This window comes from Centroberyx gerrardi, chromosome 8, assembly GCF_048128805.1.
Source record: "Centroberyx gerrardi isolate f3 chromosome 8, fCenGer3.hap1.cur.20231027, whole genome shotgun sequence".
Taxonomy (NCBI): domain Eukaryota; kingdom Metazoa; phylum Chordata; class Actinopteri; order Beryciformes; family Berycidae; genus Centroberyx; species Centroberyx gerrardi.
Window position 1 is genome coordinate 3,204,470 of NC_136004.1, and position 13,979 is coordinate 3,218,448.

The 13,979-nt window shown below is 41.2% G+C and overlaps 1 protein-coding gene across 1 annotated transcript in view; it reads right to left on the reverse strand.

Moving 5' to 3' along the window:
• Positions 1 to 13,475, reverse strand: part of LOC139923466 (tight junction protein 2-like) — a 106,327-nt gene extending 92,852 nt beyond the window's left edge. Inside the window, exon 1 of the mRNA XM_078285295.1 lies at positions 13,253 to 13,475. Within this exon, the coding sequence (XP_078141421.1) occupies positions 13,253 to 13,312 (60 nt within the window). The 5' untranslated portion in view covers positions 13,313 to 13,475. The remainder of the gene's footprint in view (positions 1 to 13,252) is intronic.
• Between the last annotated feature and the right edge of the window lie 504 nt (positions 13,476 to 13,979).

Below are 13,979 nucleotides of genomic sequence, written 5' to 3' on the forward strand. Positions count from 1 at the left end.
AGGTAAGTCATGCCATTTTACAACATGAGATTGATTGATTTAGGTTTTGCATATTGTTTGTTGGACTTCTTCATTGTAAATTGGCTTAATCCTTTGTTGAGGATGTAATGTTAGCGTAGTAGGCCTTGCTAAGTGCATGTTAGCAGTAATGTTAGTCAATAGTCGTAATGGTGAGCTACTTTGCGCATTCCGAGCAATAGCATAATAGCACATACCACAGCTAGGATATGGAACATCATCTGCTTTTATAATGGCATATGGTTTCCTTTCAAGTTTTGAATATGAACATTTGAAACTTTAAAATAAACTTCAAACTTAATAAAATTTAAACTTTGAGAATTGGTTCGCCTGTTATGCCAACCATCTACCAACAAAAGGCACCACAGAGGGCACTAGGAAGCAGTGGTAACCACTTTTTCTTTATATAATAGCCACTTGGTGGATTGGATGAATGCTGACTTGACAAGTAGCTCCTAAAGATGCATAAGAGTTCTTAAGTCATGTACTACCAGGTATGTACTTTTGCTGATAAGCAAGACTACACTAAATTGGAAGATTCTTTAGTGGGTTTGGCGTGACGTTCACTGTATACAAGAAAGACCGGCACATATTGTCACTCGTCACTAGACATGATGTTATCCAAGACTGTGAACTAATGACTTGTAACATGTTTCTACTCCAAACCATTTGTCATCTCAATATGTGGTGTTACTAAAAGTTTATAGATGTTGCCTGGATCCATGACTGTCATAGACAAACACTTAAACTTGGTACGTTATTTGCCAAGACACTAACTGCTAGAAAGCATTGAAGTAAAACTAAGCTAATTTTCACTTGGTTTTCCTGGTTCCAGAGAGGCTTGGTTGGTTCACTTGAAAGTGGAGAGGGATTCGTGCACGGATGAGGGACCGAACACTCTAAGAGCAGGCAGTTACTCTCATAGTTCATAAATTAGCATATATAAGATTATTAGAAGATATTCATGCACAAGAAGGAGGCTCTCTTGTTATTCAATCTAATATTGTACACCAGGAAAAGCTACAAAATATAGAGTTTCCTGATTTCACAATCAGGAATGTGACCAGGAACACAAAAATCCAGAAAAAAAAAAACAGGGAATTAGAAATGTCCCAGTAGAAATTAATAGTACATAAAAATAAAAACTTAGGTGCAGTAGACTACCAAAGAATTAACAACCAGGCGAACCCCCTGGTAATTGTGTCTTTTTTCATAGTCTTATTCAGCCATAAACTAATAGGCCTGATGTTGGCTCATCTTAGATTCTCTGTGCATGCTAAACACCTTGATGTTCAAAGACATAACTAAGTTATCCAATTTAACATGGTGGAATACACTCCTTAGCTCTCCTCAACCATCTACAGTGCTTTATATAAGCTCAGAGCACTCCAAGTATAAGGACCGATTGTTCAAGCCATGTAAGACTGTCTGTGTCTCATAGTGTTGTTGTGTTTAGACAATGAGCTTCTTTGGAGGACCAGCGTCTACAACACAAATCTCTTTCTGATTTGCATTCCCATCCCTCCATTCTGTTGCTTGCCTGTCTAACAAACCCATTGTGCTGTAATCTCATTAATTCCTCTGCCTTCATTATGCCATCATCTGACCCTGTTTGCAATTTAGGGCTCTGTGAGCTAAACATACAAGAGTTGCCTTATCATTACCTTTATTCACATGGCGGCCATATTTGTTTCATGCCATACTTGAGGTGGGAAACACTACACGAAATACAGCGAATGTTAGCTAACGTTAGCAGTCAGCTAGCCTATACTTCGAGTTGTTAACATTCAACTCCAAACCAAATGGAGCTCATTTCTATTAACCGACAGCATTTACAGCCTTTATCTTTAGTATTAGTAATATGCCAACATTATGCTTCATATCCTTAGTGGAGCCTCTTTGACAAATAACTGTGCCTGCTAGCTAACACTTGCACTAGTTGAATTTAGCTAGTTAAAACTCATACTGTTAAAACTAGTTGTTGACTACAACTTACACAATTAGACCTAGTTGGTTTGGAGATAAATATAACATTATTGGAGATAAATATAACATTAACAACATGAAGTAACTGACTGCTAACATTAGCTAACACAATACCTCCAGCTCTCTGCTCTCTACCATATCCAAGGATAATTTTGGTGTAGATTTCAACTTCTTCTTGGTTTTTAGTTATGTCTAAAGGCTAGTGAAGCTTGTCTCTGTTTCCATCTGCTTCGCTCTCTTCTGCGTACCCCAAGTGTGACATAAATCAAATATGCCCAGCAAATGATTGCCATTTGACCAATGTTTTCAGGATCCAGTAACACATTAAATCCAGGTGCTTCCTAATGACACATTCTACTGTTATCACCTACACACATAGTCGAAGAGTAATAACTTTATTAAGGGTACAAAATGAATGTACCAGTCAGAAACAAACAAAAAAAACTTTAAATGGAGAGATGGAGGCTGTATGCAGCCACCTGAGTCACTGAGGAAGCTAGATCCTCCCAATGATAAATGATGCTTCTATTTATACATTCTCCACTCACTGCACCTGGGCTTGCTTGTGTGTGTGTGTGTGTGTGTGTGTGTGTGTGTGTGTGTGTGTGTGTGTGTGTGTGTGTGTGTGTGTGCGTGCGTGTGTGTAGCTGTACCAGATTAGTCAACACTGGAGGCCTGGGCAGGGACTCAGATCAATGACTGACAGAGTAACAGTAGCCACCCCCATTTCCCTCAACTTGGAAATTTCACTTTTTTTCTAGTGTTTGGGAAATTGCCCTGTTGGTACACTGTGGCTGATCAATATGCGTTCTTGTGCATTCTTGTGTCCTCCATGACACGTTTTAGGTAATATCTAGCCTAACTGGCGATGCACAACTCCAAAACAAAAGAACAACAGGATGGAGGGTGGATAGAAAACCCTGAAGAAGGATGCATAGGATGGTGACTTGACCGACGAGAACGAATTGAAAGCCCCAAGATTCACTGTGATGACTGCATGGATGTCAATGAGGCTAAACAGCTAATATGGTCCGTTGTATTATTACTAGCCTGGAAATCGTCTAAAGTGACATCATTTCAGTGTCAATGTATATAAAAATATAAATAGTGAGATGATTTCATGTTGTTTTTTTCCTGAGAGTCCATGCTTGAACATGTCCACGCTAGCATTGTGGCTAATCAGTGCTAATTGGCTAAAAGGGTTCCTGAACAATAAGTAGCTGACCCATTTACATTTTTTTTCCTCTTTGTAAAGCACTGGGTAACTGTGTTTTGAAAAGTGCTCTATAAATAAAGTTTATTATTCCAGTATTTAGAATGGTGATATATTACCTCTTCATGGAACGTTTCTATTGGATCTCTGTTGTTGCTAGCTTACTCCTCTCTATTGTGAAAATATGACTTTATAGTTTATGTCAATTACCAGCCACTGGGGACGGGAGCTCATGGGGCTGTACCAGAGACTTGTGTAGGAGGAGATAAGTTCTATCCATGTTGTTGCAGTTTCCACTGGTTGCCGATAAAGGTCAATAAAGGTAATAGATTACTTAATGCACCTTTAACAGGGAAGATGACCAATGAGGGAAGCTCTCAAAAACTTCCCGTATTCCTTTAAGTGCAATAAACTTCAGAACATGTCTCTGTAAAGCACTAACTTTGTATTGAAAAGTACTAATAAAGCTATCATCATTGTTGTTGTTGTCTACTGAGCTTAGGTTCCCAAAGCAGAATGAACTCCATCTCTCTTGATCCCATCTGCATTTCTGAACCTTTTCACTTCTCTCCACCTTTCCTTCTGGCCTGGGTCTTTCTGTTCTTTCTTCCCTCGCTGGTTTCCATTAGCAGGAGCGACTCCAGCCATTGTTCTGCCTGACCTCAGCAGCAACTTCCCCTGCCCTCCTCTGCTCTGGCAAATACAATCAGATGTTACGGGGAAATAAACAGTCACGCTGCTTCCTTAAATGATGATAGCATATTGTATGATAGCGTGTGTTAAAAAACAATACATTTGCCATGTTTCTGCTCATGAGGATATTCATGTTTAAGGAAGACGACTAGAAGTGCTATGTGTTTCTTTAGGAGGGACAAGACTTCACTGATGACAAGCTAGCTTTCCCCTGGGGTGACACACACACACACACACACGCACACATCCTGCCAGTGCATTCAAAAGTTCTCCAAAGTGGTCTTCCTGTTATTGCTAAATAATTACTGTGTTTTATTTCTAAGATTAACATTCCAGTCACGACAGCCCACTGCTTTGATTTCTAGGTTGGTCTGTAAACAGCTGAAAATCACTGAAATATGGCTGCTGGGAAGGCATACAAGTGCTATAGATGTGTCAATTTACCCTTAACACAATGAAATTACATTCTGGCACTAGAGTTTGGCCCAATAGGAGTTTCAAGGGCTCCATAACCTAAGCAGGGCTCCAGAATACTTTTTCTACTGGTATTAATAACACTTTTAGTTGGTGGCACCAATATTTTGGTCCAGAGACAGCTTCACACACACAGTAATTAATATGCTGTCTTTTGAAATATATTGAATGTTGAAACGTACACTGCCCGTCAAAAGTTTGGGGACACCACATTTTTCTTTATTTTTACTATTTTCCACATTTTAGAATAATAGTAAAGACATCAAAACTATGAAATAACATAAATGAAATTATGCAGTGACCAAAAAAGTATCAAAACTATCTTATATTTTACATTATGTAAAGTAGCCACCCTTTGCCTTGATGGAAAGGCAAAGGCTTTGGAAAGAAATTTATACATAGGATCAACTTCACTATTTATATTTGTCTAAGAAACTAATTTCAAGCATTTAAGCAGAAGCCTTTAGATCAAAATGGCTTTAAGAGAATGAAAAACATAGTACATTCAATGAGGTGTCTCCAAACTTTTGACAGGCAGTGTATGTTGTGGTGCCAAGAATGTGCCATTGTACCATATCAGCTGGATAAATGTAGATAAGGTGCTACAAAAGGTAATGAAGTAGGTTATATTTAGGCAGCTGTGTTCATAGCCTCTTTATACCAGATTTTGGATTGCCATTAGTCAGTGCTGAACTTAAAACTGTCTCATACAGATCATGAAGTTTATTCTCATTTATTTTTAACCAGAGGGTCCCAGACAACCAAAGCAGAGTTGGTTCTATATGTCAAGGCACATTCATGCCAGTCACATATATATCATTAATATACTAGGGATGGGAAGATAGGTTTATCTCACGATAGGACTGGATATGCCATATGGGGTTCACAATACGATACAACCACGATACAATGTAATAAATAAAAGTTCAATGACAACAAAGTATGACTGTGCAGTATTATGTTGTTGTCTTGTTTTAATTATTCTGTGCATTTTCCATTTGTATTGTATTCTTTTCTTAGGGTGTGTTCAAACCAGGCATGTTTGGAGCGGTTTATTTGAACTCTGGAGTGTTTCCTCCTTTAGAGTTTGTTTGGCCTGGTGAGAACAATGCCATTTGAACTCGGGTGGCACCAAATAACGGCACCAAGAATGCAGGCCTCCGTCCCCTTCCAAGAGAACTGCAGCGCGATTTGTTAGGAGTAAAATCTTAATCTGAACAAACTGCAGGAAACGACCTCAAAATGCAAGGGTTTATGGGTAGAAGGAGATGGATGTTGACGTCTGATAGCCGGCAGTTCCTCATGCTTGGAAAGCTTAGCATAACAAACCGCATGTCTGGACTGATGCTCATTTTCAGCTATTTCTTCATGTGTTCTTGACTGTTGTGAACACCAGAGAAGAAGAGTGCAGACAAGTCCTTCATGCTTAGCTACAGATACAGGGAGTGGAATCAGACTTGTTTTGCCCCCCATCAAAATCTGTAACCTGGCAGGATGACAGGTTCTTGAAAGTAAGTTGAAATGCACACCAGTGTTAATAGGGTGCTGGCTCACAGGAACAAAAATTCAAAGTAAAAATTGTAGCAGCACTCCCATAGCTTTGATGCAGAATATTTTACTATTTAAAAAAACAACGTTTCGACAGCAACACTGTCTTCATCAGGGTATGAAGCAGAATGTCACTGTCGACTCCCTTAAATACAAGACAGGCATCAATAATCACTAGGGCACAGGTGCTAGCACTTGCATATTCAAATCAGTAGAGAGCACCAGACATAGAAATAGAACACACAGAGATACCACCCAAAGTAACCTCAGCAAAAATAATAGAGGGGCAATTCTAGAGCATTATCAATACAGAAATCAAGCACTAATAGATATAAATATATGGTCCAATGATGGAGGAAACCACACATAGAAAAAAGGGGGCACATCAAGGATATTGCATCAGTAAATGACACAGTTATCAGTACAGACAGTACAAAAATACATGCAAATCATATTTACAAAAAAGGTTTGAGGTCAAAGTCTACATTGAGGCCGAGAGGAGGAGGAGGTCAGGAGGATGACAGGTTACCACAACTGTAATCCAATGAACAAGCTACTTGTGATTCCATATATACCATTCCATTCTATACTGGAACCACACTGCACTGCTTCTTCCATGTCTGCTTGCCTGTTACAGATAAAGGTGGTGGGCCTCGCTTTGCCTCTGGACTCAGGGTGTGGTGAGGCGAAAACCCAGAGAAAAGAGGCTTCTGCTGCAGGAAATACTCTGTAAACCATCCCTCCCTCTTCCTGCCATTCCGCAGATAAGGAACGTCTTATTAGTCATGTTCACTCAGAGGAAACAACAATCTCTGCTGGAAAACACACACACGCTCATAGGGTACAGTACTGATCTGAACTCACAAACACACAGGCAAATACAGTGACGCCCACATTCAAATTTACACAGTGTACCCAAGCACACACATACACACACAATATGATAACATACTGTATGATAGGGGTTAGCTCAAAATACATTTGTCATGAGGATGAGCATGTTTATGGAAGGACTGGAGTGTCTCATTAGGCAGGACAAGATTTCACACACACACACACACACACACACACACACACACACACATACCACTATGAAAACTTTTAGTGCCTCTCCAGGGGACATTATCTTAGATCTCTTCTCCCCGAGTAAGACTTCAGTGAATCAACATAAATGTAAACCTCTGATGAAAGAAGAGGCATACAGCTCCTCAGAGAATTTAAAAAAATCAGAAGTAGAATCACTACATAAGACAATGCCCTGCAAGGACAACCTCTCCTGTTGTTGCCCCGAGGTAAACAGAACCGGCCCGAAAATAGACCCCTGGTGCACACCGGTGATGGCATTAGGGGAAGTCAATTACATATAATTACAGCTGGGGGAGCAGAGGGCCAGTACAGTGGGGAGATGTCAGTGCTAAGCAGGAGACCAAAAATAAACAGCTCCGGCCTCAGGGGCTACGAGCCGCTCCAACACTTTTAAGAGCTAAGGTAATCTTTTTAGTTCACTGCCAAACTGACTATGATGAATTTGTTTCTAAAGTAAGCGGCCCTGAGGGCTGTCGGGGAACTCATCTAGAATATAGTGTTACACAAAATGACTGGAATCCACGGGAAAACCGTGAACTGACAGATTCAAGAAGGGATTGCTTGGAAAGTGTTGTTAAATATGCAACTTTTGTCCTTGAGATAGGAAGTATATAGATAGTTGTTGTATAATATACACTGCCCGTCAAAAGTTTGGGGACACCACATTTTTCTTTATTTTTACTATTTTCCACATTTTAGAATAATAACAAAGACATCAAAACTATGAAATAATACAAATGTAACTATGCAGTGACCAAAAAAGTGTTAAATAAATCTAAACTCTCTTATATTTTAGATTCTTTAAAGTAGCCGCACTTTGCCTTGATGGAAAGGCAAAGGCTTTGGAAAGAAATTCATACATAGGCATCAACTTCACTATTTATATTTGTCTAAGAAACAAATTTAAGCATTTAAGCAGAAGCCTTTAGATAAAAAAAATAATAACATAGTACATTCAATGGGGTGTCCCCAAACTTTTGACGGGCAGTGTATGCTATTTATGTTATTTTAAATGTAAAAAAAAAAAAAAAAAAAGTTACATATTGCAGCTTTAAGTTTGCATGTTGTTGTGATGGTTACTTTACAAAGAAGCTCCCAAGCTTTTCCCTGCTATGAAGAGCTCAAGCTAAATGCTTCTGTGATGTTCAAAATAAACAGAAAAGTCACAACCACCCAGCCTCAATTTGAACTATCGCCATTTGAACTATCGCCCAGTTGTACTCTGAGAAGTTGGCGACATCAAAGAAGCTTCCCAGACTCTTTTTTTCCCAAATACTGAGTCTTGGCCCATTCAGTGAACTACCGCACAAGAGAACACTGATTAAGATCCCAAAGACATTGGCCAGCCATGTCCTCATTTACAGCGGGCCAGAAAGTTAGCATTTAGTCAGTGGTTGACACATGGACTCTTTTCTCTAAAACCCTCTAAACCAATGGTCCCGTTCCTACTGTACAGGATTCCCACTGTGACCCTGATGTAAAATTCCATGACTTTTCATAATTAAGTCAGAGTTTAAGTCTAAGTCTTGTTTCTAAAGTTGGAAAATATATTCTGCTGTATTCCTGTAAAGTGACCCATTTGTAAAATGCTCTGATTTTCCCTGACGTCCGCAGAGAATTTATCCAATTCTCTGACTTTCCCTGTCTGGAATGCACCTCTCAAAATTCCATGATATTCCAGACCATTCCATGACCAGTGTGAAGCCTGGTTCCAGACAGCCTCCTGGCCTTGTGGCACCAATATCAGCTACCAGTATAGCCAGTATAGAGAGAATCCTAAGTGGACTACGGGGGGGGGGGGGGGGGGTGTCTCTCAGAGAGGGTATTTTAAGTATGTGCAGTGACACAAAGGAGGGGGGGGGGGGGGGGTGGAATGCAGAAGAAGGGAATCGCTGTTGTTGTCCACGGCAATAATGGGACAGAGGCATGTAAATCTAGTGCTCCCATCGCTAACACTGGGGGTAAGGGGCATCAGGGGTATGAGTGTTTGTATGTGTGTGTGTGTGTGTGTGTGTGTTGCTAGTCGTGACTGCCAGTAGAGGCAAAAGAGCTGAGGTAGGCAATGCTAAGTGGCATGTCATTAAGTTGCATGAGACAAGTACATCAGTCTGCAGAGCCGCTGACGACATGCTGGCCTATACACAGTCTCGCAAAATTTTGTGAAATAAGCACAAACTGTGAAACACAGAGAGGAGTATGTGACAATAACACAGACAAGGGTGAAAAGGTTAGCCAGCGATTACGTTAAGGCAAATAAAACAACTTTGGTTAAGGTTAGGCAACTAAAACAATTTGGTTAAGGTTAGAGTAAGGTTTGGTTCACCCATCTCCACCCATCCACCACTCCCTTACATTCCACCGCACTATTTCAATGTCAAACTCCTGCCTTTCTCTAGTCAAATCTCCTCCACCTGATCCTTTCATGGCGGGGAAATAGATTTCTCTCACTTTTCACGTACGGAGCACGTTATTTGCTTTTTTAGACACTGTGCTCATTTCACGAAATTGAATGAGACCGGCAGGCTGTGCATGCTGGTATAACAACTGCACTGGATCCTATGGCGCAAATGCAGAGTGACCAGTTCGAAATCTGCAGCGCAGCCTAAATGTGGTCTTCCCTGAAGTCGGGTTGGGTTTCAATACCACGCCACACCCTTGGCCTCTGAACCTATTCCCCAGCCAGAGGGCAGTGCCAGTAAACACTAAACCCAGACACACAGGGAGGCAGATATGAAGACATGGGCAGGAATTTTATCAGTCCGCCACTCCCAGCAGCTGACTAAGTTCATGTTGCAGGGCTCCCACTGGTCATGCGATTTCTGCAATATCATGGAATTTTGAGAGGTGTACTCCAGACTGGGAAAGTCAGGGAATTTGATCATTTCTTTCGGTAAGGTTTACAGGAATGATATATTTTAGAAATTGTTAATTGGTCGACTATTCACCCCTTTAGAAAAACATTGATTGGGCCGACTGAAATACAGCAAAAACCACAAACTTTTTAGGAAACCTTTAAAACTGAATTTCAGACTTAAAATGCTATATTTCACTGTATTCAAGACCTTGTAAGGCTTTGAGTCAAGATAATACAAGACAATTTAAGACTTTTTCTGGGCCTGTGGACAACCTGCTGCAAACCAAACATCTTACAAGACTCACACTGTGGCATCAGAACAAGAGCTGATTCTCCTGCCAGAAATGTCTGAATCTTTTATGTTAATCCCAAATGCAAGCGGCCTAATTATAGAGCGTGAGCATTTGTGTGCTTCAGAGCATGGTGGGGGTTGGGGGTGATGGGGGGGAGGGTGGAGAGGGGTTATAGCAGCAGTGATATCTTCCGTAGCCCCAAGCACAATTACCATCACTTCAGGGATTACTGTCCAAATCCACCTGCTACAAACAGACACCCTACAGCCACACATTAGTGTATATGGACGTACACATGTGCGTGCATCGTGCACACGTGTATATAAATAGAAGAAGAGCTGGGTAGTTAGCGTGAGCAGCGATAGCCACTGTGACTGAACAGACAAAGAAAAGAGCGCCACCTACAGAAACTCAAACTGCATCAACAGAAAATCCAAGGAAAAAGACTTTAAACATACAAACATGAGTGCATACAGAACTGTACTGATCACATGAATACATTCCACTTCTGGGTAAACTGGAAACATTCACATTCCCAAGCCATCTCTAATCTAGTCTGTACACATTGTGCATTCATATAGACAAATAGGTCTAGCATAGCGCCTTCATGTAGGAATGGAATGTGAATTCAAATTACAGCTGAGCCCAGTCCAGAGAGGACACCGTATCAACGTGTCTGTAATGTACAGTTTGTTGGAAGGCATCGTCACCTTTCCAAAAAAATCAATGGGAATGAAGTGCGTCTCTTCAAGTTTCTATCAATACTCCCATGATTCAGCCCGATCTGTTCATCAGCTCTATTCACTCCTCGTACAATAAGAGAGAGCCCAGTTCAGCCTGGGTGATGCCTTCACACCAGCACAGCTGCTGACACTGAACAGGGTGCGCATTCAAACACTGAGACACGTCACATGTCAATGGCTGGCACAGACAAATAATGATGTACTATATATCCATGGAAATAATAGGGATTTTTTAACAAGGGTAACAAACAAAAAACATGAGCATGAACAGTTCCAGAAAGGAATACACCAAGTTTTGGGGAAACTGAGTCCCATGTCAGTCTCAAGTCTTGAGGCACAAGTCTCAAGTCAAGTCTAAATGTAGATTACCAAGTCAAGTCCAACTCAAGTCCATGTCATTAATGTCAAGTCTCAAGTCTAAATGTAGAACACCAAGTCAAGTCAGTTGTTTTTTAGTTGTTTTAATAGGATAAAAACTTGGTAAGAGCATCATGAGTTTGATTTCTATCATCAGTTTGAACTTCAATAAATTCAATCATTCCATACAAATTCAGAAAACAGAATTTAAATTCAGTCGTCTGCTGGAACAAATCTCATCACTTTCAATCCAAGTCATTTACACAAACACAAGATCTCAAGTCAAGACTTTAAAAACTTTTTCAAGTCATCAAAGTACAAGTCACAGTAAAGTCTCAAGTCACCAGAACCTAAGTCAAGTCAAGTCTCAAGTCTTCTCTTCATGCATCAAGTCAAGTCTCAAGCAATTAAAATTTTGACTCGAGTCCAACATGTGACTCGAGTCACCACCTCTGCTTAGCATGAACAATCTCCCAGGGACACATGAATGGTTTTGGCGTCTATGTTCTCACTTAACAACCAAGTTAACCAAGGACAATGTCCTAAAAACCCACTGCTGTATTCTTTAAAGTTTTGTGGAAACTCATCCATGTGTACATCAATGTATTTCAACAGTTTATCAGGAATGGAGGATTTGCTGGGACATGTATGGATAATGAGGAGCTGGCTGCATTCAAGAGGAAAAGCCATGTTGCCATGGTTGAGAGGATGCTCTTGGCTGTCATGGGGTCATCAGTGTGATCATCCCAGCCTAGGACTAGTTACACACACACACACACACACACACACACACACACACACACACACACAGAGCCCCCAGGCTTTCCTTAAGGATGACCATTAATCTAGATGCCCTAAGCGTCTCTCCTGCTGGGCCCAACCAGCCAGACCAGAAGGAGCCTTAGGGGTACACACACACACACACACACACACACACACACACACAAACTCACACATACACATTCACAGTCAACCTTGACCTACGCCAGTGGGGTAGTTATTGTTTGACTGACCCCACCCCAGCCCCCCTTATGGTCACAGCAACATGAAATGCAAGGAAATGCCGTGTTCACAAAATACCATTTAAAAGCCTTTTCATGAAATACCATAAAACAACTCGTTCATAATATACAAACGCAACACCCTTTTGACTCCATCTCTCTGTTATGAACATGACAATGTTATTGGGAAAAATATTCTATTAATACTCCTACTGTCATTCCAAGGAGCACAGTGACTTAAAGGAAATGCGTCAGAGAGCAGCTCTACTCTCTCCACGCTCCAAGTAAACTCTCCAAGTTCAAGTAAACTTTAGACAGTGTGGGACAGATTGTTTTGGGCTTGCCCACAGGGGTTCACAACAGTTTGATGTTTGAACTTAATTTTTTCTTTATTTTAACCTTTATTTATCCGGGTAAAGCTGACCGAGCAGCACTGTCCTGCTTCACATTCATACAGTTCCACACATTCACACTGGAAGATGACCAGTAAAACCACAGTCTTCTACTGGTGGCTACTGAGCAGCTGCACTGAAGGGAAAATGTTACTCATTCACTTTCCCCATCTACATTTCCCAATTCATGTTCTGAGGTAAAAATGACCAATCACCAAAGCTCCCCTCTCCCTCCCCTAGTAATAACATGGCTCGAGCTCCTCCAAATTCTCGGTTTATTCTCTCCAATCACAGGCTGATAAACAATTACAAACGCCACCAGAGTAAATATTAGTCCAGATATGTAACAGGCTCTCCTATTGGCTCCTCCTGGGCACAACAGGTGTACTGCCAGGCTGTCTATTGGCTGGCCAACATGCACCTCTCAGCTAAAGCCTCGCAGATACTAAGACAGTTTTTAAATTAGCAATCACACAGACATTCATCCCCACAAAACTTCGACGCGGAGGTGTTTTGGTAAAACGCACCGGCATACGGTGAAATTATGAAATGTTCCTGGATGTAACGTCACACGTCAAACACAGTCTCACTTACTCCGACATTTTCGCTCTTGCTCGGGTAAGCAGCCACTCTTCCTCCGCCTTTCACCGGCATCCTGCTTCTCTTCCAAGTCGCTCAACGGTCGCTTGGTCGTCGCAGCGAAAACAAACGCCTTGTGGCTCTAGGAACTATTTAGCTTAGTGACTAGTTTCTGAAATGAAACATATCTTCGTGACAGGCCAGCTCCGCCCTCGCCGCTGCCAGGCTTGTATTCCTCCAGGCAGCCAGCCTACTGGATATAGCAGGCAGAAAGAGGGAGGTCCGTTCACTCACAACTGTCAGTCAGCTCTCGAGCACTGTGTGTTACGCCAGAACAACACTTCACTTTAGACTTCATTTTACTGATAATGATTATGCTAGTTGGTAACATTGTTTTGCTATTCTCTGAAAGTGTCCTATTTAACTTTTGTGAGAACCTCCCTTTGTAGCCTAAATCTGGCAACGCTCGTCTATGTGCCATTGGCTTGGGAAAGACAGTTTATCTCTATGGACTGTTAATGAGAAACTGACAATCTGCCCAGTCGGCTGCAGTCGGCTGCAGTCTGTACTCTACCCTGATTCGTAGATATGTACAACGTTAGGTGTCTATGTATAGTATGTCATTGCCCTGGGAAAGACAGCATACAGATAAGCCAACTAGAGCTGTGTTCCGCCTGCCTGACTTCCAATGTCCACTTCATTCTACAAATGTCACGGTGTTACAGTATGGCTGACTTTGAGG